Here is a 27,997-nt window from a genome sequence, read left to right as displayed (position 1 = left end):
GAAGTGTTACTTACTCCTCTCAAAAGGCACAAACACGCTCTTAGCTTGCATGATAAACTCCTTTTCAGGAAGGAGTGTCTATGGTTTCTCTCCCTCTCTCTCTCTCTCTCTCTCTCTCTCTCTCTGTGTCTCTCTACGTCTGTGTGTGTGTGTGTGTGTGTGTGTGTGTGTGTGTGTGTGTGTGTGTGTGTGTGTGTGTGTGTGTGTGTGTGTGTGTGTGTGTGTGTGTGTGTGTGTGTGTGTGTGTGTGTGTCTGTCTGTCTGTCTGTTTGTCTGTGTGTCTGTGTGTCTGTCTGTCTGTCTGTCTGTCTGTCTGTCTGTCTGTCTCTCTTCAGTAACATTTCCAGCGAGGTTCCTCAGTGGATGTAAGTCTCACTGACATTAAGAAAAATCAATGTGCAGCTGGAAGCGGGGATGGAGCGCGACAGTACCCTCAGTTTTAGCACGCACGTGGGACTTTCTGTCACACTGGGTCGATTGCCCAGATGGCACCGTGCCCGCCGTGCGCCACCCTAGTAGGGGTGGACAGAGAGGGGGATCGATGAGATGAAAGACAGGGAAAAGACAGACCAAAGGCTAGCTCGTTACTGGATGACCTCTCTATGCTGGTCGCATGACAACAGAGTGGTAAGTGGAGAACCCTCTTCTCTTTAAAGAGAAGAGGGCTGGCAGGTCGGTTTCAATAGAAAATGGATGACAAATGCAACTTTCAAAGTTGCATTCTTTATCTTTAAGTAAGCTATTACATTGCTGTAATAGAATGTCTGCTATGTTATTTATGTGTGTCTGTGCACAGTGTGTGTATGTTTGAATATTGTTCTATTGGTGCTGTCCCAGCGAGTGGACACCGGGGGGAGGGGGTGGGCGCCAATGGATGGGTATAGGGGGTGAGCCTATGGATGGGTAAGCTTATAGAGAGTCAGTACTACTGTCCAGTCAGCATCTTTCATAATTGGGAAATGTGGTACACCTATGCTAGATAGTTAAGTGGCACCACCTGCAAGCTTTACACTGTGATTTATACTGTGAGTATCTCCCCAGAAGGTGTTCTCTGTGGGATACCAAGCATCTGAGCGTTAAGCACCACACTCCCTATGGGTTACTTTTTATTTAATGTTGAAGTTTGCGCCACACTCCCCATGGGTTATTTGACGTTTAATGTTCATGTTTAAGTTGTCAAGAGTAGGCCTTGTTCTGCATCTGTTTTCTGTTTAGCTACAGCTGTTCCAGACAGCGCTGCCCAAACAGTTATATCCTGAACCGTTGTGTGGAATAAATGGTGCACCTTTGAACTTTGAACGTCCCTGCTATGGTTTGTGACCTCAAAAGTGCCACTTAGCCACTTCCCACAGTATGGGGTGTTCCCCGCTGTCGCCTCACAGCTAGAAGGTCCTGGGTTCGATTCCCGCAGGGGACGCTGTGGGCGCTGGGGGCGTGTTCTCTCTTCCACGTCATCAGTGCCCACACCCTAGGTGGGGTTGGCGAAAGGGCCTTTCTGTGTGGAGTTTGCATGTTCTCCCCTTGTTCCCTAAGGTAGGTACCCTCACAAAAACATGCAGTAATCCTGGTCACTATACTGCCTCCCCCTGGCCAGCCGGGGCGCCTGATGGAGGGGAAAGGAACTGGTTGGAATAACGTGTTCCTTCCACGCGCTACGTCCAACCAGGGAAACTCTCCCCTGTCAGGTGACAAGAAGGTCAGTTGGCTCTCATGCATTGAAGGAGGCATGAGCTCGGCCCTGGCCTCCCTAGGTTGGCAGAGGGAAGGTAGTGCCCAGGATTACATAGACAATTGGCACTGGGTGTAAAAAATGGGGTAACAAAATCGTGGGATAAAATAAATAAATACATTTAAAAAAGTATGGGGTGTTCCCAGGCGGCAAGGAAGCTACGCTGGATTTGAAGCCCAGGAAGTCTTAAGCCTGCAGTTCCCATCAATGGCCCAGCAGATGTCACTATTTCCCCTCCTGCTGGCTGCAGAAGCATTAACACTCTATTCAAGTGAATGACGTTTTGGCCGGACGTTTTGACACAAGGCTAAAGATCCGGTCAGTACCTGACAGTCTGGTGGATGAAGTGGTCCGGGTCTTGGGCGGAGAACACGGTGAGGGTGGTTCCTGCCGGTACGCCTTCCTCAAATCGGATCAGCTTGGGGTTGACGGGGAAGACGGGCGGCTCATTCACGTCCTGGACGGAGATGGTCACGCCCGCCGTGGACTGGAGCGAGGACTGGATGCCACTGGCCAGGTGGGCCTGATTGGACACCACCACTGTCAGCATGAATGCTCGGTTCATCTCGAAGTCCACCGGCTGGAAACACAGTGTCAAAAAGAACGACAGAGAGAGAGAGAGAGAGAGGGGGGGGGGGGTTCGGTGGTGAGAATAATAGTCCCAACTGATAACCCGCATTATTTCTCTGCTCGTTTTCTACTTTGAAATAAATATCATTCAGTGAAAACAACGTGAGACTAAGTGTAGTGACCTAGTGTAGAGAAATGGAGGGAGCTAATGGAACAATATAAAATATGAGGAAATCTTTGTAAGAATAGTACTCTGTGGTGTAAATGGGAGAGCTACATTGAAAGTGGGTGTGGATGGGGGGGACCATAATATAAGCTATGACGATTAACTAACTAAAAACACAGTATAGAATACTATTGGAAATAATAAATAAGGAAGAGTCAACAACCAAATAGGGGGAGCACTTTTATTTTTGAAGAATTTAACATGGGTTAGTTGTTGTGCCTCTGTACCTTGCTTTTCCTGTCTTTTCTTTTTTTCTCCTTTTTAACACATTGATTGCCAAGATATTAAACATAGTTTTCTATCCCCTTGCCAGCGTATAATTACCTCAATCCGATGATATTTGAAACGCCCTGGAACCGACATTGTGTCCCAAAAACACAAACAAAATAGTCCCCGTGGGTTAGCGGAGGGATCTGTGTATCCATAGGAACGACAACGTTCCAACCGCGATCCGCCATTTGGGGGCTGTTTTCTGAAAATCCCAAACAGGAAGCGGATGGCTTCCTGTTTTTTTGGAAGGACGTCACATCCACATTCTACTTCTCTGACTGACAATCGATCATTCCAAAGCCGCCCCTTAGGTCGCCCCTCGTGGAAACTTCCCCAAAAAATGAAAGAACGCATTAATGCGATCTCGGCCATCAAGTGATGCATTTGAAAGAACGCATCAATGCGATCTTGGCAATCAATGTGTTAATTATGTATTTAGTGTCAATGGCCCTGATTCAGGGGTCGTAAATATGGTGTAAATAAAGTTCGTAAAGGAGGTCGTATTTTTGGTACTCACAAACAGACGTGCAATTCATAAAGGGATTCGTATATGACAGAGACGTGCGTATGACCAGTGCGTATGACCAGGTGTGATGATTACTCTGGAAGGCTGCATCCAACAGCATCCAACTTCAACATCACCGTGCTGAACCGTGCTAAACAGTGTTGCCATGTCCGCTTATTATAAGCGAATTTGGGCTTATTTTTCTGTAAAGTTGCTTGTAAATATTGGTAGCTGTGGGATGAGTTTTTTGGGGCTTGTTTCTAAAGTGTTGTTGGTTATTTGGGCTTGCTTCACAATTGTTTAATTGTTTTAACCGGTGGTTCTCAAATATTTTTATGTCATGACTTATCCCCAAGTTAATATGTATGCTAATTTATCCCTATAAACCCCATCTGAAAATGTTTTGTGCCAGCTGGAGGCAGATTTGTGTTGTTAGAATGTTTAAAAAATCTACCAAATCTTCCACATTTTATTATACGATTCTTTTATTAAATAGCAGATCTACAAGCTCACAACGGTTTAATTAAAGTGCTTATCATGGCCTAAGTGCCAGTTGCTTCTTTTGGGCTTGTTTCCCTAGACCTGGTTGCTTATTTCTCTCACAACATCTGGCAACGCTGATGCGAGTTTGAAGTTCAACGCCTTGTCTAAAGACAACAGATGCGTTGTCGCATCGCCTTGACAACTTACTGTTCTGTCTGGAAGCGGATCACGTAATAAATGCTCTCATGTGTAATGAGAATAAAGAAGTTTACAAGGTTTAACCCCATTACCAAATAAAAGGCTAATAAAACGTGGAGTTCATTAGAAAGCCTTTTCTAATGAACATTGCGCACCTTAAAGATGATGTTGAAAATAAATCCAGGGCATACAAGTGGAACGCTTCTATCCAATTATGGACCAGAGCTTATTGATTAAATTAGTTAATTTTGGATATCACTGTCCTACGTCGGAATGGGGAATGGTCAGTCCCTCCGCAGTTTCATTAAGGCATCATAGCCTATTTTCATTATTACGTGACACTTTGGCTGATATGGCCCGCTGGCAAACACACTGAGGGTCGAGGGACCTAATAATTCAGCTCTAAATGCGACTCATAGCCTAGAAAATAAATAAAAAGCGGTGGAATCTACACTCATGTCTATATTATGCATAGGATACAAGCATCGTTTGACATTTATTTTTAATTTTCTATATATATATGTGTTGACTGTTGGGCACATATATATTTTATTTGAGGTTTGCCACTGTTGTAATTGATTTTGGCATGAAGAATAAAGCATTCTAAAGACATACACACATTTCAGCCTTGGTAAGACAGCCTCGGGGCTGACCTGAGAACATGCGCACCTGACGCACAAAACACAGACCAAAAAACTTTTATGAATCCGACTGCAGGTGTAGGATTTGTCCTAAATGCCGGTACGTACAAAATATGGTCGTAAATCCCTTTATGAATCCGGCCCAATGTTTTTTGCCCATTCTTTTTGTCTTATTTTGTCTTAAGTTTTTGTCTCTGTTTTGTTTTTGTCCCGTTGTATTTTGTGTTATGTCTCTGTAGTCGACATGACTGCATCACTGTGGTGTACACATGAAAAAAAGAAAGTATAAAAAACAACAACAAAAAGAACTATGTGAGACTGCTCAGTTGATAACAACCTTGCACTTCAAAGTAGACAAAACATACTCACCCACGCAATAATAACCAGAATATGATGACGACTGTCAAAGCAAAATTCACAAATCTTTCATTCACAAGCTTTCATCCCTCAAGACACGCATATCACTTTCTCACTGCAAACGTCAGCCAATCAAGCTCCCTGTGACTGTCTGCTGTACCTTGACCACGGTGACCATGCCCTCGTTGGTGATGGGGTTGGTACGGATGGTGAAGTGACCCGTGGGATCTCCGCTCACAATGCGGTAGACAGCGTTCCAGTTGGGGCTGTGAGGCTGGTCCCGGTCCACCACTGTCAGGTTTGTCACCACCACGTTCACCTTGTTCTCCGGCACCTCCCCCGAGAACTAGGAGAGGAGAGAGGAATTGGCATCAGAATTGCTTTCAACACTTTCAAGCTGGCGTCCCTAATTTCGGCATGTCATTTTCAAAATAGCAAAAATCCAAACGACAAGCTCACAACGCTTCACATTAGGTTACAGTTAGTTTCTATCTTTAGTTGACCTGAGTATTTTTCTTTTGCAAAACATATATAGTATATATATATATTTTTTTTTTGAGGATAAGCCCCTTTAGATGTACCATCTTGTTTTCAAGGGAGTCCTATCCATATATCAATGCTAAAAGCACCCAGTGAATTGCAAGCTCTGTTAAAAGAGGAAAGAAGAAAAGGGGAAGATAGTATGACGGAGGTAGGAGAAGCTGGAAATGGATTGGTTTAAATAGAGAATCATTGTTTCCATCACATTAATGCAGCCCCTTATTCTGCACCGTGTCTACACATACTGTATGTCTACTCTATATTTTAAGTAATGGATTTGTTCAATTAAGTGTTTACCCATTTAATTTAGACTCTGTGTTCACCAAATCTAAATCTTAATAAGCAATTAGATAAGCACTACTGTACTGTAATTAAGGCAGCGGTAAGAATAATCTTTAGCAAATGATCTTCATTATGTTCCAATTGGAAAAAATGCTTATAAACTACCTAGAGGACAGCATGTGACAGCTACAGTGGTAGTGTAAGAACTTAGTGTACTGTGAATAGTACACTGAGTTCACTGGCCAGTAATACATTTTAATAGTATTACTGTGGAAAGACATAAATACACGTAAAGGCACATCTACTTAGGGCTGGGCAATATATATTTCCATATTACAGTATGAGATACTGTAATAAGAGACTAGATATTGTGGGGGATTTGGGATATTGGGATATCGCGATATGGCATAATGTCTTTTCATGGTTTTAATCATTTAAGCCCTATCTCTTAAATCTCTTTTACAAGAGGATAGTAAAGGATAGCAGCCATATAAAAACAACAACAATAACAACAACAACACTGAAATACAACATAATACATGTTATGTATATAAATCCACAACAAAAACATTAAGAAAGCTATTCATTTGGCCTCTCAAGAAAAATGAAAGCATGCCTCTTTCAAAACAGGGCAACTTAATGTTGCCCTTAAATACATCAATGGAGATAATGTGCCCAATTTGAGTATGGACAAGTGTGTGTGCTCACACATGATGTACACACCACCACGTCCACACAGGAAACAATCCCTGTTTCCTCTTGTGATGTGGTGACTTGTTGTTTATAGCGTGTCTGCCAGCTGCTGTTCCCTGCAACAACTTCATCATCATCATCATCATCGTCATCATCATCATAGCATTGAAGCTACTTTCAAAATATGCAGCTGTTTCGTCCCTACATCCCTCTCCCCCTACCTCGTTCCTCTCCTCCATTCCAACCTCATCCCCACCCCTGCAGCACAACCCACGCCAATAAGCAATGAGAATTGTTTATATGCTCTCTTTCTCAGTCTGTGTTGTGTGGGCTTTATACTGAAACCCTTCCAAGTTACTTTGGCCACGCTGAGAGAGTCCAAATGAAATATGCGCTCTCAGAGGAATACATAATGGCGCCGACAGTCGGAGAGAGCTCTTCCAAGATGGCCACACTCTTGAAACACAATGTGGACCCCACTGATAAGCAACCAGAGTCTCAGGGTTTGCAAGAGATTCTGTCATTCCCAAACATGGAAAAAGATACATGGGGTAAATATGCTTCAGCGGCCATAGGCAATATTCATCAGAAGGGACCAATTCAATATTTGGCAAAAGACTAATTCAATATGAGGTGAAATACAAGTACGGTAATACGACTTTTATTTGTGTTGGTTTAGTATGGTCTGCCTGTTAAAACATTCAACATGTTACACAACTTTGCACTTTTTGCAGCTAGGTCAAGCAAGTTCTCACAAGTCTAAATTATCAGCATGATGTACTATAACACAGTACACTGTCTAGAAGAGGGTCTGTCTTGTGTGTCTGTGTGTCCGGAGCTAATCTTGCAAACCACTGGACAGATCAATGCCAAATTTCTTGAGCACACTTTTAATTCACTATGAGCAGAGAGCACTTGATGAGCATTTAAAATAAAGAAATTATATTTTCTTAAGTCTTTCTAAGGAGTTTTCCTAATTTCTTTTTGCAGTGAGCGAGTCTTGTTCTGCCAGTTTTCCACACTTTTTTCATACATGTTGAGTCATTATATTTTCATTATATATATTTTTTTAACTTTAATTTCATAATGGAGGAGGCACTCCGTGCTCAGCCATTATAGAATACAAGGTAACTGAGACCTCTTGTGGCTTATTGCTTTAGTAAAAGGCATATTGTCGAGGTGAGTAAAATGCAAGCTGTGTCAGGCCAGCAGCATTATCTATAAATGAGCTTGTTGATCTACCAACTTTATTGTAATGATAATGAATGACATATGTTTTCCCACTTGGGTGCCTGGCAACACGCATCTCACTTCATAATTGAAAACCATGTCTACAAATGAAAAGTACTACATTTCAATGGTGCAGTGACGACTCAACATGACAAAATGAGCTCTTACATTCCTATGTGGGTTGTTGAAAGCAACGCAGGTACACAGTAATGACAGCACTAAGTAGGAATAAATGTCCCGAAACAGAATCCGACTGACATAACGCTAAGCTCGGTCTGCTTAAGAGAGCTGTTAGGGCCTTAATTATGGCGTGGTGGGAGATATACAGTAGCTATCATCTGCAACAGACGTGTGCCTATTGTCCTCATTTGTCATGTTAAAGCCATATCAAGCAGCTGTTGTGATGTTTTGATGTTCTGTTTTCTTTTGAAGGGAATTGTAGATTCTAGCACGAATCAAATTATCACGTGGTGATCTTGTGTTCAAGGCTGATGAGCTCAGACACTCCTTTTCAGTCAGTTGGGCGACAGAGCTCCACAGGTCAACCAAAAATAGCGCTTTATTGAAGGGTGTGAAGTTCGTCTGTCTGGGAGCTGTGCAATATAACCCCCCAACCAAAACCCCTTGTTCCCCATCATTGAATTTGTGAATGATAGACCTCTGGATACACTTTAACTAGGTTGTGATACACTTGATTAGATAGCAAAAAGTACAAAGTTGTGAGAGATACTTCTGCTGGTTATCTGTTGGATACAGTTTAATGAATTGTGGCAAGTATCATTGCCTTTTTGTTTACCACATACCACATAATGACGAACATTGCACCCTTGCGTTCAAGCCTGTGTGGTGAAATGAATAAAACATTTGGCAGGCTTTTTGTTTTGTTTTTTCAAATTAGACGCAATATAGCTGCTTGGTTTACGCCCCCGTGAGCAATTTCACTTAATTAGCGTGCTTATGTTTTCTCGCTGTCTCCCATGGAGAGCCATGAATTCTTTTTCTGTCTGTCATACACAAATAATTACTGAAACGCTCCAAGTCTAGTTTATTTGTGTGGGAAGAAGAAGAAAAACTGAGAGAGATTGACAAAGATGAGGCAAGAGCATCTGCTGCAGAGCGGCTTTCTTAGCCAAGGATGTGCGTGCATTCATGTTAGTGTGAAAGACAATCGACACAAACGACAATAAGGGGATGGGGGGAAAAAAACATTTTTTTTTCTCATTATAACTAATATAATCTTTTCTAACTTCAGACACTTTCAGTGATTCATGCAACATAAAACAGTCCATGTTTCTCTTTTTTTCTTTTCTTTTTTTATTACCCAGAAGCCACTGCAAAACATTAGGCATTACACAGTCTTTTGGGAACGTGCAGTGAATTTCCGATTGGCACGACTGATACTGCATGCAGGAGAGGCGAGAGTCTGTCTACTATAACAATAGTAAAACTTCAGATAGGCTGCATGTCACTGTGTGTGTATCCATGCATGCGTGCAATCATGTTTGCGCGAATCTGTGTGAAGGAAGTCAAGTCCATGTGCTCTTGTGTGTGCGTGCGTGTGTGTGCGTGTGTGTGTGTGTGTGTGTGTGTGTGTGTGTGTGTGTGTGTGTGTGTGTGTGTGTGTGTGTGTGTGTGTGTGTGTGTGTGTGTGTGTGTGTGTGTGTGTGTGTGTGTGTGTGTGTGTGTGTGTGTGTGTGCGTGCGTGCGTGCGTGCGTGCGTGTCTGTGTGTGTGTGTGTGTGTGTGTGTGTGTGTGCGTGCGTGCGTGTCTGTGTGTGTGTGTGTGTGTGTGTGTGTGTGTGTGTGTGTGTGCGTGCGTGCGTGCGTGCATGCGTGTGTGTGCGTGTGCTCCGTGCATGCTCGCGTGTGCGCTGGGGAGGGGCATGGCCAGCGCTTGGCTGCAATGGAAGCTATAGCCCAGAACTGCTCCCCAGTGGGAGAGGAGTGACAGAACCAGAGACAGGGACTGTGCTGTGCTGTGCAGAATGGCAAATCGTGTGTTCGGCTAGCACAAGCCCCTGACAGCTGCAGGGAGCTCTTATCTGAACGCACGGCGAGAACTGCACTGGCACACACGCTGACTACGCTCCCTCTGTTGAGGCAGGGATCAGAGTTGTGTGACGCCGACACACTCCGAGCTCTGCTGCTGCTGCTGCTGCTGCTGCAGAAGACGCCGTCTGTCTCTCCTCGTTCTCTCTCTGGAAACTCGAGACGTTCGCATCAACGCTAACAGTCCAGTATACGTACTGTGTTTGTGGGTCTGGGCTGGTCTGTGGAAGCTGTCAAGTTGTCTCTAGAAACATGCACTGCACTCAGGACCCTTCAGTTCAATCTCTCAATGTTTATTTTATATATTCAAGATGAGTAAACAAAACAAAAACAGTCCAACGTTTCCTCTCTTGCTGCCTTCGTCGGTGGGCGTGTCTCAAGCAAACAACAGACCACAGATGAAATGGCATCAGCATACAACACCCCGTAGCCAATTGACATCAATTATCAATCACATCTCTTATACATTTAAACTAACCTGGTCAAACATCTGATTATAGCACGCTCATCTTCACATACTGTAACTTGTTACATCATATTTATTACAATGTTTAAGAACTTAGGAACTACTTTTACTAGTAACTACTTTTTAACAATTAATGCATCTATATAAAATGTATTAAGTTGTCAAGCTGGAGCTATCATTGTAATTTGACTCCACTATTATATTGTTATATGACCTGATATAAAGAGAAAAATCACGACCCTGTGTGAAGAGGGTGGTGCCTTTGATGAGCCCCGTATTGATGTTGTCATCAATGTTTGTTTATTGGACATACATACATACATACATACATACATACATACATACATACATACATACATACATACGGACACACGGACAAAGCCAGATACAGGGGTGGTTGGCACCACCCAAAAACACTCATACAGAAGAAGATAATGAAGAAACACACTCATAAATGTGTCTCTGACTAAGACAGCTATTTACTACAGATGCTGTTGTTTTTGTCAGAAACCTTGCCCATCATAAACAGCCCCCGCTCTCAACTGACGAACAACAACTCTACCACTCACCACACACTTCTCCTACACCTGGCTGTGGTAAAGTGGACCAGCTGTAGTGTGACTGCCTGTCAACACAGCAAGGAGGTGTCAGGGATCTGGGCCAGATGCCTGCGCACAAACCTTGGCCACCAGTGCCCCCCTTTTGGCAGGGAGAGAGACAAATACATAGAGTGGAGGAGGCTTATCTCACCAAAAAGGTACACCTATGCTCTCTCTGTCTCCCTGTCTCTCTGTCTCTGTCTCTGTCTCTGTATATCCTTCCATATGGCATTCCAGCCCTTGCCCCCTCTATTTCCGCCATGGTGTCATTCTCTCTGGGCTATGTTTTTCATCTCCATCTATTTCTGTCTATGTCAACAGCTGTCATCATGTCTTGTTTGTTGTTTTACATAAACAGAAGATAATGGTTTTCTGTACATAAGAGGGTCATGGGTGATATTATTTCAAAACTCACCAGCAGATGAAAATTCACACCTCAGTGTGAAGTGAGCGGTGTTATCTATCGATATGTGTTTATAATGTGTTTATAGCCATGTGTCACGTGAAGCTTGACCAATCACTTTGTTGACGTGTCTGACCAATCAGAACGTTGACGGTGAACACGGACAAAGTCAGGTATAGAGCAGGATCCGCTCTATACCTAAAGGTATAGAGCGCTCTATACCGCTCTATACCTAAAGGTATAGAGCGGCTAGCGCCGCTAAAAAATGATTTATTTGAAGTGTGTGGTGCTATTTATAGGTTATTATTTCATCATGCGTCTCACTAGCCAATCAAAGCAAAGGGTCTGAATAGAGTCAGCCAATCACGGTACGGCGAAAAGGGTGTGAATAGAGTCAGTCAATCACAGTACAGGGAAAGACGAATTCCCAACCCCACTTATAGGAGCGGCTACACCGCTCAAAAATCATACACAAGGAAGAGAAAGTGTGTGTGTGTGTGTGTGTGTGTGTGTGTGTGTGTGTGTGTGTGTGTGTGTGTGTGTGTGTGTGTGTGTGTGTGTGTGTGTGTGTGTGTGTGTGTGTGTGCGTGTGCGTGTGCGTGTGCGTGCGTGCGTGTGTGTGTTGGACTCACCGTCCTGACAGTGAGCTCTGGGGGGTTGTCGTTGATATCAGTGATGGAGATGAGGGCAGTGGCTGTGTTGGACAGGCCAAAGTTCAAGTTGCCCTCCATGTCGGTGGCCTGGACGATGATAGTATACTGGGACACTTTCTGCAAGTAGAAAAAAAATTGTGTGAGAGAGACAGGCAGACAGACAGACAGACAGACAGACAGACAGACAGACAGACAGACAGACAGACAGACAGACAGACAGACAGAGAGGGAGAGAGGGAGATAGGGAGAGAGGGAGATAGGGAGAGAGAGAGAGTGCGTAAACGAGATGAAATACTCAGAGAGAGGGGGGGGGAGAGAGAGAGAGCTGTGACACACAATGACTCATGTCAGGTATCTGAATCTGAGAATGAGTAGAAATGCATTCTGGGATACCAATGATATGGTGATACAGTCAGAATACAAACAAGTGACTCATGAAGCAAAAACATTTGGCAGGCTTTTTGTTTTGTTTTTTCAAATGAGATGCAATGTAACTGCTTGGTTTACACCCCCGTGAGCAAGTACCTCCAAAAGGTGAGCAACACCCACAGCCACAATACTTGAGGGAGCGTAAACAACGGTCTGGTAACACCCACCTATAGTACAAACATGGGTAAATCCTAATTCTACAGCACTGCCACCTAAGTGTGGAATGCCCTGACCCCATCCTTTAAAACATGTGGTTCACTGTCTTCCTTTAAAACTGAAAATTCACCTTTCAGGAGGCCAAAAGGGGGCGGTAATTTTCACTTCTCCCCTTTTTTTTTAATATGTTGATGAATTGAATATATAGGACCCCAATGGAAACAAGACCACGAGGACTTTTTTGGTGTTATCCTTTTAGACCAAGTGTTTGACTGTACTTGTGCTGTTTTACATATATATCTAATAAAATATTCAATATTCAAAGTAAATATCAATAAAGACATTTAGAAAATCAAACTTCTTCTAATTTCATCGTTTAATGATTTATTTTATGTGATGCTCTGTTCCATAGGGCATATCATTGGTGGCCATTTTGTGGTACCACTCAAATTCACTCCATTCATTTTATGCTTAGAATCAAGCCATCCAGGTTCCCGGTGAATCATGACCATAAAACATTCGATTCTGTGAAGAACAATCTTTTTTATATTTAAATATATGATATACCATATAAAAAATACTCTTTGTTTTGCGGTTTAAACATTTGGTAGTCACAGAATCAAACGTTTTATGGTCATGATTAACCAGGAGCCTAGATGGCTTGATTCTAGGCTTAAAATAATTTAAATCTCTATCTCACACTGTTGAAGTCAAGGCAGTGCAGTGCAGCGAGGGAGCATTGAGCATTGGTGAAAGGCTTATCCATTACAGCCTAAAAGTCTCGTCTTTCAGCAGTGGGAGCAGGCCCAGATCATCACTCATTTTAATGGCGGTGCCGCCACTCTCAGAAGCACCACGATGCAGCAGATAATACAGTGGCACTGGACAGTATTTAGCTCATTTAGATTGAGAGGGACCAGCCCCAGGCACAGTGTTACAAGCACATCACATACTGTACCACGCACGCACGCACGCACGCACGCACGCACGCACGCACGCACGCACGCACGCACGCACGCACGCACGCACGCAAGACATTAGCACAATGCCAGTGTGACAAACTGCAGATTGATAACTAAAGCACCACATAGACTAGAGATTCAAACTACCTTCTTTTTGCGCTTTCAATTACATTTTACATTCACACACAACAGAGCAAACCAACACGGAAAAAAGAAGGGGAAGAGAGACTGTATCCATCCACAGTGCTGAACCGTGCCCCTGTCCATGGTGCTGAAAGTTCATTATATCCCCTGCCACAGCTTGGTGGAGAAAAGTCTCTCTCTCTCTCTCTCTCTCTCTCTCTCTCTCTCTCTCAACCTCTTCTCCCGGTATAAGCTTGTCTGCTATGTGGCCTTTCTCTGCGCCAATTAATCCATTTGGCTCGAGCTTCCATTGCGCCAGTCTCACAGAGGGAGGGTGTGTGTGTGTGTGTGAGAGAGAGAGAGAGAGAGAGAGAGAGAGAGAGAGAGAGAGAGAGAGAGAGAGAGAGAGAGACGGAGAACCTAAGCGTCAAGGACAGGCCAATGCTGTGAGCTCAGGCTACTACTGTGTTTGGCCTCAGCTACATCTTGTATCAGTGGGCTAATGTGGGGCTATCACCTGGTTAGAAATGCCGCGCTGACCTTAGGGTCATAACATCTACTGACTGAGGAGCATTGATGTCGGAGAGTGCCTGGAGGAGTGGAAATAAGGCTCAGTAGAGGCTGCGCAGTTGTGGGTGCAGACGAGTTATTGATTCTTTGCTTCTTTGACTTTCTTACTTTGTATCTTGGTTTCCTTTCATTTTCCCCCTCTCTGGTATGCCTTCTCTCCTGTTATAGCTCACATTCTGTACCCTGGGTTCTCTCTCTTTTGATATCTTGCATATCTTGTTATCTTTCTCACTGCACCTTCGTTGTTAGGTGTTACCCCTGTTCAGAAGTTTTTCTTTCCGTCCAGCACTTCCTCTCTCATTCCTTTCTCTGTCTGTCTGTCTGTCCGTCCGTCCGAGTCCTTTATCTTACTTTCTCCGCTACTCTCGCTGTCTTCCTGGTCCTTTCTCTTTTTTTGTCTCTTTCTCTCTCTTTCTCTGCCTGTCTGTCCCTCTGCCTGTTTGTCTGTCTGAAGCCTACATTAAACCTTTTCATACGCATCACTTGCTGACAATGAGTTACTTTTGGGGAGCGGCGCAGTCAAACGACTAATTTTACACTCTCTCTGTCAGTTATAAAGGTTACATTTGACAGTCAGATCAGTCAGATCACAAAGACCTGGTAGTTAAAAGACTTAAAACCTGGTGGTTCAGCCAGTTAGTGTACAGAGTACAGACAGACCATATTATGCCCCTTGTGAGCACTAGAATCCCACCCCCATCTTGTCTGGCATGTCGCTCCTCTCTCTACCCCCGGTTTCCTGTCTCTCTGTACTGACCTATCTGGAATTAAGCATAACATGCAAATACATATTTAATCTTGCCACAGTCACTTAGAGCCTGATTCATTGACGGAAGCTTCAAACACATGTTAATCTGCTCCAGACCATTCTTATTAATGAAAACTCTATACAGGCTGACCTTTATTAGACTCATAATGAAATATCAATAGCGGTTCCCCTTACAGAGCAATCCAGTAAATAGAACCTTTGATGCATCCGTCTCTGTCTGGACACACACTGAGAGATCCAGGCACGTACAGTACATACAAATTGAGCTATTCTTCCTACAGTGACAATGCTTCTGTAAAGACGTGAGCAAAGCCAAGCCAGTAGAGCTCTCTCTCTCTCCCTATCTCCCTCTCTCCCTCTCACACACACACACACACACACACACACACACACACACACACACACACACACACACACACACACACACACACACACACACACACACACACACACACACACACACACACACACACACAGAGCTCATACTGGTGGTAGTGGTGGTGGTGGTAGTGGTAGTGCTGTGGGGGGGGGGGGGGGGGGGGGGGGGTGGCCCATCCTTTCCTGCAGGGTTATATGGCTCACCTGAGAGCAGTTGTGTGTTTATGGGCCTGTGAGTGCATGTACAGATCTGCTCACGCTCCACTGAATGGGAACTGGTTGGAATACACACGCACACACACAAACACTGACGCGATGCAAACACACGCACGCACGCACGCACGCGTGCACGCGCGCACGCGCACACGCACACACGCACACGCACACACACACACACACACACACACACACACACACACACGCGTGCATACGCACACGCACACACCCTCAAGCAGGATCTCTGCTGTCAGAAAGTGGCTGCCCTAACAAGCCAATAAAGGGTCTCTAATGAGTCCTATAGAAGTGCTGAACAGAAGCTCTCTCTGTTAGATTAGAGTCCAGCGGTGAGAGGTAATAGGCCTTCTTCTCTCACAACCCACAACAACAGCTCAGCCTCTCCCACAAGCCGTCCGTCCCATAGACTTTAACCCATTAAGACCTGAGGACCCGATTCTAAAGATGTCTTCTAAATCCTAACAGTTTTCTGAAAAACTTATGTTGCTATATCAGTGGTTCTCAAACTCTTTCATGTCAAGGAAGCAAAGATTTGAGTAAAAAAAATCTTCGCTTTAAAATAATATATAATATATATCATTTTAAAGCGAAGATTTTTTTTTCTTTGAATATATTATATTCTCGTGCCACACTATCTGATGTTTTTGAATAGCCAAAGTATAAAATAAAGCTTTTTAGCTCAAATCTAAAATGAAACAGATGCTTTTCCGGTTTTAATGGGTTAATCTGCAGGGGGTTGGAAGCCATCTGGGGCCATAAGAACACCTCTGCACAGGGCTCTACAGACACTAAATCCCCCGTGCCTTTTCACTGGCACTAAATTAGGTAGTTTACCACCCGGGTGACAGAAGAAAGGGCGAAAGGAAGAAGGGCTTCAGGCTATCGGCAACTTGTTGGCCGCTAATCAACAGCTCAAGCCAAGAAGGGCCAGAACAGGATGGAAATATCTGTGTAGCATGGAGTTAACTCCAGCCTGATTCATACTTAGCCGTACAACCGTGTCCCGCACCACGATAGCAGATCTAAAAGCTCACATCACGTCACTATGCAAGTATAAGTTAAGCATAATGGTGCCCAAGCCAATAGGCTGTGTGTGTGTGTGTGTGTGTGTGTGTGTGTGTGTGTGTGTGTGTGTGTGTGTGTGTGTGTGTGTGTGTCAGTTAGATTGTCTCTTTGTTAGCAGGAGCACAGCTGTGAAAATATAAACAGATTAAAGCGGCATCTGACAGATTTTTTTTAAACAGATTTTTCAGGCAAAATGTTTCAGTTTAAAAACGAATTAAACCTGAGCAGGACTGAAAAACAATCAATCTATAAATAATGAAATAACAAACTACTACTTGCACAGAAGTAACCGTCATGCAAAACAATTTGAATGTTGTCACAATCTGTCTCTTCTGTGTCTGTCGGTCTGTTTCTATCTCTTTCCCTGTTTGTTTCTAACTCTGTATATTCTCTCTATTTATTCTATCTCTGTTTCTGTTTCCATCTCTTTCTATACTATCTATGTCTCTCTGTTTCTTCTAATGCAACCACTTTTCACGCAACTCCATGCTATTCTTCAATCATCCAACAGATGCCCTCGGACATTCCCTCTGTTCCCCATCAAATTACTCCCTACATTCGTTGTCACCTCGCTTCATTCTCCTCAACCAAAGACAGTAGATGAAACCCAGACGGTGTTACGTGGGTGCACTGACCCTTTAGGAGACCAGCGGCTATCCTAAGCGTACTGCCGTAATTCCAAAGGGAGAAGCTATGTGTGAGCACAGATTATGACCGATTATTTCGGCCCATGGTCATTTAAGTACTGTAGATACTGGAACCTTCTTCACAAACCACATATCTTCCAAACATTGTGACACTAAAACGTCATTTTTCAGATCGACAAATCACAAAGACCTGTCTCTGTGTCAGACTCAGCTACACTCTCACAAGATCACACAGACACAGATCACAGGACGTTTGTGAGATCTGACAACAAACAAAGTTCACGTGGGTTGACCGTGCGCACCTTATGAGACCAGAAGTATATACGATTTCATACCAATGGTGCAGCTTGTAAAGGCACTATGTACTATGTATCTTCTGTATCAAGTATCTTTGCCTCAAAATATCAGGGCATGGCGACACATGCGCTTCACACAGTACGGGTTGTAGCCAACGCAAGCCGAGGCTTCAGATGCGTCCGTTTCCCATGTTGTCTTGCAGATTGTGGGCAGTGGCATGATTGCCAGTTTTAGTTCGTTTGACTGACAGTACAGTACGTTGGGAGTGGTTGGCTCACTGAAAGGAAACTACACTGCTGCCAAGTGGGGCCAACAACAACAGTGCGTCTTCCATATTGGTTGGCCCCCGGTCAAAGTTCACCAATGTTGACTCCACGCTGTCAATGCGCCGGATTGGAACGCTCCACCCCTTTGTTCCCAGAGAATGGAAGTGAACAGGGATGCGGCCTCTGATGCGTAACGTGCCGTCACCACGGGGGGCATAGTAGCTGCAGACATACTGGTGGGGGTCAATGTTAAGTCAACCTGTTTATCCCCCACCAAGATGCCCGCCGCTCCAAATGACACTTGTTGACGCCCCCTTCAGGATTTTTTGCTATGCACTATAGGGAGCGCATGAGTGACTGTGCCCCCAGACCTGCCCGATCCTGCGTTCTGAAACAAACAAGTAAATAAATCTACAAATAACTAGTATGTGATATAACAATCCCGCATTCCTCCACAGCTGCTGTACATTTAAAGTACATTTACTCAAGTACTGTACTTAAGTACAATTTTGAGGTATTTTTACTTTACTGGAGTATTTCCAGCTTTCAATACTTAAACTTCTACTCCATTACATCTCAGAGACTTAGCAGATCTACAAGCTCACAACGCGTCGCACTGCGACGCGTTGTGAGCTTGTAGATCTGCTATTTTCAAAGGATTTTATACATTTGGAAACTTGTTAAATGGGACATTGCGCATAATGAGTACTTTTACATTTAGTACTTAAATATATTTTGATGCCAGTACTTTTGTACTTTTACTCAAGTCAATTTTGAATACTGGTACTTTTACTTGAAACAAACTATTTCTACATTGTGGTATTTCTACTTATTATACTTAAGTACAAAATGTGAGTACTTGGAATTACACACCTCTAGCAGCTATTGTGCTGATGGCATAGCCACAGCGTTAACGTGCCCCACTGATAGCTCGCCTTGCCAACCATCCTCAGCTCTCTGTGTATAGCACGTTTGTGCGATTGATTCATTAGATGGAAGATTTGTTGAATTTGATCATAGTCATATATAATTTAACACATGGGGTGCCAAAACCGTACCGGTACGGTTTTGCAAATACACCCGTGGAGTGCCAACTTTCCTAAAAAACGTATAAATACGTGAGTTTTGTGTTTTTGTTTTTTTCGTTTATATCCACACGGGCGGGGCTGGAGCAGCTCTGGGAGTACCCATTGTGATCCTGAGAAGGATTGGCCAAATGGATCACCGGAAACAAAAATATGGCTCCCATCCACTTCCTGTCTATTTCCTCCTTTAAAACGCCTATATCTCCGAATCTGTTTCCGGTGGAGAAAACCGGTCATGCGCGATGCGCGATCCCCCACCATTGTAACTCGCGAGTGAAATGTTATTGTTGCAGGATGTAGCCAGGGTCCTCGCGCTACATGAATGGATGCTTTTCTTTACGTGGATTTGCTCGTCGTGGAGTCTAGAGCTTTAAACAGCAAAGCGCAGTCAATGGGGAGAATACTGGCACCCAACGTAAGTTGTTATGAAAAAATGCTGGCACCCAATGTGTTAACCAATTAACATTAACAGGTAGACATATTTTACACGGAATATTGTGAAATGTGTTCATGATTAGATTATTAGTAAATACAAATTGCTTTCATCAGAATAGCATAGAAAGAAGGGAATTGTGCTCTGGTCTGTCAATCTCCAACTGACCATAGTCATTGGCCTGTCGCTTACAATCTACCTCACATGGCCATTCACTGACAGCTAAACCTGTGTCAAGTCTCTCACTTCTTCTCGGATTCCTACCTCCGGCTCTCTCTTCTGTGCTAGCAGTACTGTACCTTAAATTAAATTAAATTAAATGAATTATTGTAATGCCTGTTCGGAACACATCCCTCAATTATGCAATATACCCGCTATACCCGTTGTCAGAATACTTACTTAGTGCAGTATCCATTATCTAAGTACTATTACTTGGAGGCCATAGTACTATGACGTCATCTTGATGACATTAGGGATCTCCACATATGGAGTTTGGATTTGATTTTTTTAAGAACCGCTGATCTGACCGACTTAACACCGGGCACTGCACTCCCTCAGGTCCTCGCCGATTTGGAAGTAGATCGGTCAAACGATTCTCGAGATACGCGAAGGACACACCAAAATAAAAACAACTGAATGCACCCCTACATGCTTGTTAAGCATGAGCAATAACAAAATGCACTGCTCAATCTAATAGTACTTTGTTTTTTAGCCGTCCTTAACAGAACGTTCTTTTGTACTTTCCTCTTGTTTGATTCTCTCTTCCAGTTTCCCCTCCTCTGCGCTTCCATTCCTACTGTTCTTCTGAGCTCTCCCAGGTAAGGGCTGACTTCTACATCGAAATAAAATGAATTACTATAGCACGAAGCAGGCCTACAAAGAACAACGTAAAATACAATTGGTTCATTCAGAACACAAGTCCGCTGTGGATTGTGAAAAGACGCCGCACTGCTCTCCGAAGCCTTTTCCAGGAAATCTATTGTGCATTCAGATATGGTACTGTACATCCAAGATTTCTCTCAGACATAAAAAAAAACAAGCAGTCAACATCCACCCACAATTGCCAACTCTCTCCATTGGATGACAAACACAATCCTCCACGGGCTTCGCTGTCTGGCATGAGGAGGGCTAAATCCTCACAGAGGCAGGTAATAGGCGCCTCTATGCTGAGTTACACTGACTCAGCATCTCCGAGAGCCGTAAAGGCCCAGGGCCATTTAGGCGCCCAGCTCTGTGCCTGAATCCCCAGCCAGGCCCTACAGCTCCTAATAGGGCCAGCCTGTGGGCGCTCATGTCCCCGGAGCTGTCAATGGCAATGTCCTAATCATGCTGAGATGTTCCAGCCTGGAAAACAGCATCAGGCTGGCAGACAGCAAGGCACTGCACAGCACCGTGCCTATTCAGTGCCCAGGGGGTGGGGTTGGAGGGGGGGGGGGGGGGGTTGGGGGTTGAGATGGCCTGGGGGAGAGGAAAGACAACAGCTCTGCATGCCAATCTATCCCGTTCCAAGGACAGCGGGCATACAGGGAGATTGGCCATGCCAGCTGTGACATACCAAGGTCTCATGAGGACAGGCCGCTGTGTGTCTCGCCATGTGACTTTTCCGTTCAACTCAATTCAATTAAATTCGTTATTGGCATCGCCGCACCAAACAATGAACAATATTTTTAAAAAAGCATATGAAAAAGCACACAATACAAAGAAATTATTTGGCGAGCTACTTGGGTTATAAATAACAGCAAATTAATTAGTTGAGTTAGCTGTTACTATCTCTCACTTTGTCTCTTTAATAGTTGTTGCAGCATGTGATGCAAAACTAATTAAAAACATTAAAATCATACAAAAACGGCGATGTTCCGGACAGGGGTACTTGCCGAAAGGGAAATCTAGGTATTAAAAAGAGCCCTCAAGGGATGACAGCAACTCCCAAGAATAACAATAAAATATTATCTTGTGTCATATAATTTTATCTTGCTCTATGTTTCCATCCATTCCACCATTTTCTTTAAATCATAAACTCACAGCTGCAGTAATAATATAGATGGATAGACAGTTACAAGAGGCACATAATGACTTTAGTAACAAAGTCTTAACTATAGTATATATTAGGAATGGTAATATTATGTCTGTATTATAGGGCTGGGCAATTAACCATTAAGATATTCTAAAGACTATATATATATAGAATCTACATGATTCTATACTTCGTTGTACAATGGTACAAAAATATGTTATTTTTTATTTTTTTAAGTCGCTATCGAGGCAAAAGTTTGGAATAATCGTATTGATTTGAAATAATATTGATTTGAAGTCATATGGCCCAGCCCTAGTCTATGTAGTGTATAGAGTCCAACAGACACAAGCGGATACACACAGGCACCTGATACAGTACGATACAGGAGGGCTTATGTGTACATGCATGTTTACAGCTTAGCCCAGCTGGTTAACCTGTTGGCTGAAATATGCAGTGGCATGTGAGACCACTGGAGGTGAGAGAGGTCCGGAGCCATGAGTGTAACGAGGGTAATTGGTATTCAGTGGTGGTGATCAGCGCACGGTAACCTCTGTGCACCCCCTGGCCCCCTCGTCATAGGGACAACCCAGTTCACCCCTTAATTAAGCACATGAATATTCTAATTGGCAAAGGAAAGCTAAAGGAGGGAGCAGAGAGCGTGAGAGAATCTAATAATGCATGCGGGTTTGCGTGTTGTTATTGAGTCTATATTACAGCACCATCAGCAGTGTGTGAACAAGTGTATAGGAGGGTGCATGAATCATGTGATACTGTAGCACAGAGGTGTGTGTGTGTGTGTGTGTGTGTGTGTGTGTGTGTGTGTGTGTGTGTGTGTGTGTGTGTGTGTGTGTCTATGCATGTAGACAATTAAAATCAAGAGTGTAACAAATGGATTTATTTCCATTTCCATTTGGTTCCATATAGGTACACAGTTAAATTAATATTGAGGATATTTGTAAACACCAAACTTCCACCCTGGAGTGTGTACAGTATGTGTATATTGTTACGTTCGGGCAGACACCTATATTGTCTCCATACGTTTTTTTGTTTGTAATTTAATGCCCTACTGTCTCATACTGTATGACAGTGTGGCTCCAAAGTGGTGAAAATAACCGATCTACAAGCTCACAATGCATCACGATACTTACGACACAAACATATAGATCTGGTATTTTTGCTACTTTTGAAAAATGTGAATGTGAAAGTGGTTAAGTGTGCCTGTTGGTTTTATAAATATCATAACAATTAAAATAATTAACAAGAGCTTGAGACTGAATAATAACTACATTGTGTCCATCGGAACACAGGTTATTTTTTCCATTTCCTGAAAAGTAAAGGTTTTTTGTCTGTCAGTGACGATATCTGTGTGTCCGCCCGTGTGTCCCTCTCGTGTGTGTGTGTGTGTGTGTTTGCATTTGTGTGTGTGTGTGTGTGTGCGCGCGTGTGCGTGTGCATGTGCGTGTGCGTGTGCGTGTGTTTGTGTTGGTGACCTCAACAGCAGGCGGGTGAACGCCCAGGTGCGTCCCAGTTTTAGTGGGAGGATCAGAGGCAGGTGGGACTTAGACTGGTTTGATGTGTCCAGATTAATGAGCTCTTCCTCAGTCACATCAGCTGCTACCTCCGCTGCCTGGGCCAACGCATGCTGGCCTGCATTCACACCACTCCTTTATATTGTCCCACAAATGTACCGCCGTCATCATGCCGTGCCAGCTCTTTGTAAAACTTGGAATGCGCGAGGAGCATTCATGTCCACTGTGTATTATTCGCGTATCAAAAGAAAACACAATGGACAGTTTTGTTCCCACAAGTTTTTTTTACCTGTACTGTAGTTATTCTCCAAATACGCTTTCCTTACATTGCCTGTAAAAATCACGATTTAAAATTTCAAAGCTTTGACTGTCCAGGATTAGCACTCAGAAGGTCCAGTGGGACTTGAAATATAAATATTATGAGACAGATCCCACGGTTTCAGATCAGCACTTGTCCTTTTATGACAGTAGTAAAATTCAGCCAACTAAATTAAAGGAGATCAGATTACCATCATAATGATGGTGTATAAATTTGAGTGCCCATATCAGATTGCCAGTTATAGTTTTCCTCGAATGTTAGAGAAATGGTTCTCAACGTCGGGTCAGGGGACCACCAGGAGTCCAAATGGACCCTTTACAGGTCTGTAACACTGAGAGTGTATATACGTGGAACCAAATGGACCAGTATTTGTACACTCTCAGTGTTAAATTAACACTGTGGATTTCACAGTATTGGGATCCTAGAGATAACTGGTGGTTCCCGGACCCGATGTTCAGAACCAATGTGTTAGATTACAGAGAGCCACAGAATAGAAGATGAGTGCTTGTACGGCGTGTTCGTGTGTGTGTGTGAGTGTGTGTGTGAGAGAGAGAGAGAATGTGTGTGAGAGAGAGAGTGTGTGGGTGCGCTCGCGCACGAGCGGCTGTGTGTGGGTGTTAGACAAAGAAGCCAAAGCAAGACCGCAGGGTGAGCAGTCTGTCATAGAAGACTTCTGCTGCCCACAAGCCACTTGAAGCAATCTGGGATAAACAAAAGTTGACCCTGCCCGACCTGGCTCATTAGTGTTGTAAGTTAACACAGAAGACAGAAGGGGGTGTGGGGGTGGTAGGGTGTCTCTAGTGGCGGGAGGGAGGGTGGACACAAGCACAGGCACTACAGACACATACTCGAAAAGCACACACAGTTACACACGCACCTGCAAGAGGTCAGGCAGTCAGACAGACAACATAAAGCAAGCAAGTCTCTTGGGAGGGGGGGGGGGTGGCTTTATTAGGAGAGAGACTGGAAAGTGAGGGCAGAGAAGGGGGGAAGGACATGAAACACAGGTCTCTGGGGACGTTGTGATTATGTGGTTGATGCACTGTCTGGTCAGTTGCCCCAATAAACTTTAATAGAACAATAATGGAAACAATACTGGTTTGCCTTCTGAGCACGGTGTAATGCATATTAGAGTGACCTTGAGCCTGAATAGCCGAAATATACCCTTAATCACTGGAGACCTGATATGGGGGTTACGTGGCCTTATTAGTGATTTGCCAGGAGCTGAAGGTGAAAACTGTAATACAGAGGGTAATGGAGCATCACATACAGTACAGCAGAGCAACAGATCACTGCATTACAACCTCATATGACAGATATATATATTTTTATATGAAGGCCATTGGGTAACAATAAAGCGGACAACAATGGGAACACATGACACAAAAAGTGATCAAATGGGTTTTACAACAGAGATGTTGCAGAAACCGGCAGTGAGCCTCAACCTCTATAACCCCGCTATAAACTGACCTCTCTGTCCAGGCCGGCCGCCACGGTGACGATGTCTCCGGTCTCGCTGTTGATGGTGAACATGTTGGGGATGGGACTGTGGGGCGTCTGTGACAGGATGCGGTAGCGCACCATGCCGTTAGCCGTGGTGTAGTCGTCCGAGTCGTTGGCTGTCACCTGCATCACCGACGAGCCTGCCAAGTGAAGGGTTGTTGATGAGTTGAACACCTTTTCAGCCCAATTAAAGTTGTTGCCTGAAACCTACACAAGCTAACAATGCAACACATCTCGGTATGAGCTGCGACTGGCCCAATCTTGAGGGAACATAATTGTATATTCATACATTCATAGACACATACACGATATACATACTGTACATAATGATGTACTACATACAAACAAACAAGCATACTGTACATAAAAAGACAGACAGACAGACAGACAGACAGACAGACAGACAGACAGACAGACAGACAGACAGACAGACAGACAGACAGACAGACAGACAGTTTGTCTAGATGCTGTAAAATGTTGTGTAGTGGAGAAAATCATTTGGTCTTGAAAGGGTAAACACACGGCATGAGAAACAGGAGGAAGAAAAAACAAGAAAAGAAATAGTGGAAACAGAGCTATGGATTATTCAAGCCCCTTTACAGACACACACAAACAATGTACTGAATAAGATGTGCTTTTGTAAGACCACCACTATCTGGGAACACAGAAAACCAAACAAGAAATGAAAGCCCATGAATACGCTCTGCAATAATTCACTCAGACGTTACAAATCACAGAACCATTCTCTGTCCTGTAGCAGCACACATTTCAGGGTTAGTGCTTTAAGAAGGCCACAAGAGCATAACAATAAAACGAGGTCTGTTCAATACGACCGCTATTTCAGGCACCGCTGTCTACTGTTCTGCACATAGCAGGGCTTGAGAAGCAAAGTTTCTATCTCTACTGAGTCCATTTAGTAATGAGCAGCGCTGGGTCGACATTTCCACCATCCATTATTTTAGCCCTCAGTGGCAACGCTGCTCCGCGCTATTGTCCGATGCTCTCTCCCTATTTGTCTTGGAATAACAGATAAACACTGCCATTTAAGGTAGACAGGGGATGTGTTGTTGTCTGTCAGCAGGTGTGTGCGTGTGTGTGTGTGTGTGTGTGTGTGTGTGTGTGTGTGTGTGTGTGTGTGTGTGTGTGTGTGTGTGTGTGTGTGTGTGTGTGTGAGTGTGAGTGTGAGTGTGAGTGTGAGTGTGTGTGTGTGTGTGTCCTCTACTCTGTACCACAGCTTTCCCAAGCAGAATTATTGATTTGCACAAGCTTGTCAGCCAGGCTCACAAATGTGACCAGGCAATTAGGAGCACTCTGTGCAGGAAAAGGGAGAGATGACCTCGCCCCTCTCGCAGGGCTCAGAGAAGATGTCACTTTCTATCAGGCAGCCATTTACAGGCCATCCGCTGCCACTACCAGGGCTGTTGCCAAAGCAGGAGGGGATACAGAGTGAAAGAAGAGAGAGCGTAAATAGACATACCACATGGGGAGACTCGAGGAACAGTATAGAGACCAACAAACACACACAGTAAGTAGTAGAGGAAAAATAAAAGAGGGTGGCAGTTGTAATGCCTGCTTTGTATCAAAAGACACGTTTGATTAAAGGAACACTTTTCAACCTTATTTCCATTTATTTGTGATAGTATGTCTATTACATCCACAATACTCGCCGATATTCTGTATATCGCTGTCGCGAGCTGTACCCGTAAAGTATAGACATAGTTTCAACTGTATGAAGACCGCAGAACATTCATGAAGAGAGTCCTCCTTTCTTTATGTTCGTTCTGTAGTGTGCAGAGTAGGGGTGTGCCGATACACTAATTTCACCAAACGATACGATACGATATTTGGCTCACAACTTCGATACGATTTCGATATGATACGCACTTTTTTTTATTATGAAAATATATGGGGGAGAAAAAAAGGAAATGCAAACAAATAATTCTGTTTTTTCATTATTCAGACATGCAAACTTGTAGCTTTTCAGCTACAATAGCCGTTTTGAATCCAAATACGGCAATAGTGTGACACCTGACCCGAAAAAAAAACAACATGTTGTCACCCTTTTCACCTCGGGGCTGTTTGCATGCCTGATTATAATGTAATTGTATAATGTAATTGTAAAAAAAATATATATATATTTTTTCCCCAAAACGATACATATCGTCACGAAAACGTATCGCGATATATCGTGGGACGATATATCGGCACACCCCTAGTGCAGAGCAGAGAACAAGCAGCTAAGCTACATCGATACAAAACAAGTGCAAACACAAAGAGGCAGTGTAGACGATGATTGAATAACATCCTGGCTAGCTTGAGTTACGTAAATGAGGAAGTCTAGACTCTAGAGGTGTTTATTTTTTTATTTTTTTTAGACTCCAGCAGAAGATTGGGAGTGATTCTTTATTCCTGAATAAATCAGGAAGATGATTTCCCACCTGGAAGCCAGGAAGGACAAGAGTCCTGGCCGGTTAGAGTGGTGACCAAGTTGCTGCAGGGGAGAGAGGGATATGTAACCAGGTCTGCAAGCCCGATGGGACCCGACAGAATTGATTAGAGCCGGGCTCGGGTAAATGTCTGTATTAATAGATCGGGATTGGGTCAGACTCTGGCTTATTGAAGTTTAGAAGAAAAGTTCAGTGAGTCTGTGTTATGTTGTTAACTTCGGAGTGAGAACGAGTTGGTGGATGCGATGCACAGCACAGCGCTCATGATGGAAAATAAACAGTGAAAGAGGCTCATGAGGCTCATAAAATACATGGATATGTATTGTACTATATTTTGCTTTTGTTGGCCAGGGGACTATAACATTTGAAACCTTGTTCTTCACAGTTCAAATCTTTATTTACGTATTTGCTGCAAATAACATAACTTGGCGTTATTATTTATCGCATGCTTATACTTCTCTGTAATAGACATTAACATTTGTGTGCATTGTTGTTGGTGGCATTTGCTTATGTCATTTTTTCAGTTGGATGCAACAGCAACCAGCCACCAGTGTGGTGAGCACTGGTGGCTGGTTGAGGTCTACATACTGTAGACTTAATTGTCTCTAAGATGTGATGCCGTAGTGCTTCATACGAGATAAATCAACACATGTATGGATATAAAAAAAGACAAAAGATATAAATGATACAAACACAAACAACCAGCAAATAATATTCAATGAGGTATTTTGTTTGGTGACGCTATCGCAGAGTTAAAGAAACTCTTGACACAACCGGCCTGTTTCCAGTTCAGTGATCTATGTCTACCAGATGGAGGCAGTGCAAATAATAGACACCGTATGGCTGGGTTCATGTGTTCTATGTGCGATGGCTTTGCT

General features: G+C 43.6%; 1 protein-coding gene across 2 annotated transcripts in view; it reads right to left on the bottom strand.

Annotated features, from left to right (window-relative positions):
• cdh4 (cadherin 4, type 1, R-cadherin (retinal)) overlaps window positions 1-27,997 on the bottom strand; it is a 252,407-nt gene that overhangs the window by 20,429 nt on the left and 203,981 nt on the right. For both annotated transcript variants that reach the window (XM_084063062.1, XM_084063063.1), the window contains exons 8-11: window positions 24,640-24,812; window positions 11,873-12,010; window positions 5,140-5,325; window positions 2,056-2,309 (exon numbers count right to left, since the gene is read on the bottom strand). In XM_084063062.1, coding sequence (XP_083919188.1) covers window positions 2,056-2,309; window positions 5,140-5,325; window positions 11,873-12,010; window positions 24,640-24,812 — 751 coding nt within the window. The remainder of the gene's footprint in view (window positions 1-2,055; window positions 2,310-5,139; window positions 5,326-11,872; window positions 12,011-24,639; window positions 24,813-27,997) is intronic.

The sequence above is a fragment of the Gymnoscopelus microlampas genome, assembly GCF_963454915.1.
Source record: "Gymnoscopelus microlampas genome assembly, chromosome: 7".
Lineage (NCBI taxonomy): Eukaryota > Metazoa > Chordata > Actinopteri > Myctophiformes > Myctophidae > Gymnoscopelus > Gymnoscopelus microlampas.
The sequence above is the reverse complement of the archived record's forward strand: the minus strand, read 5'-3'. Positions and strand labels throughout refer to the sequence as shown.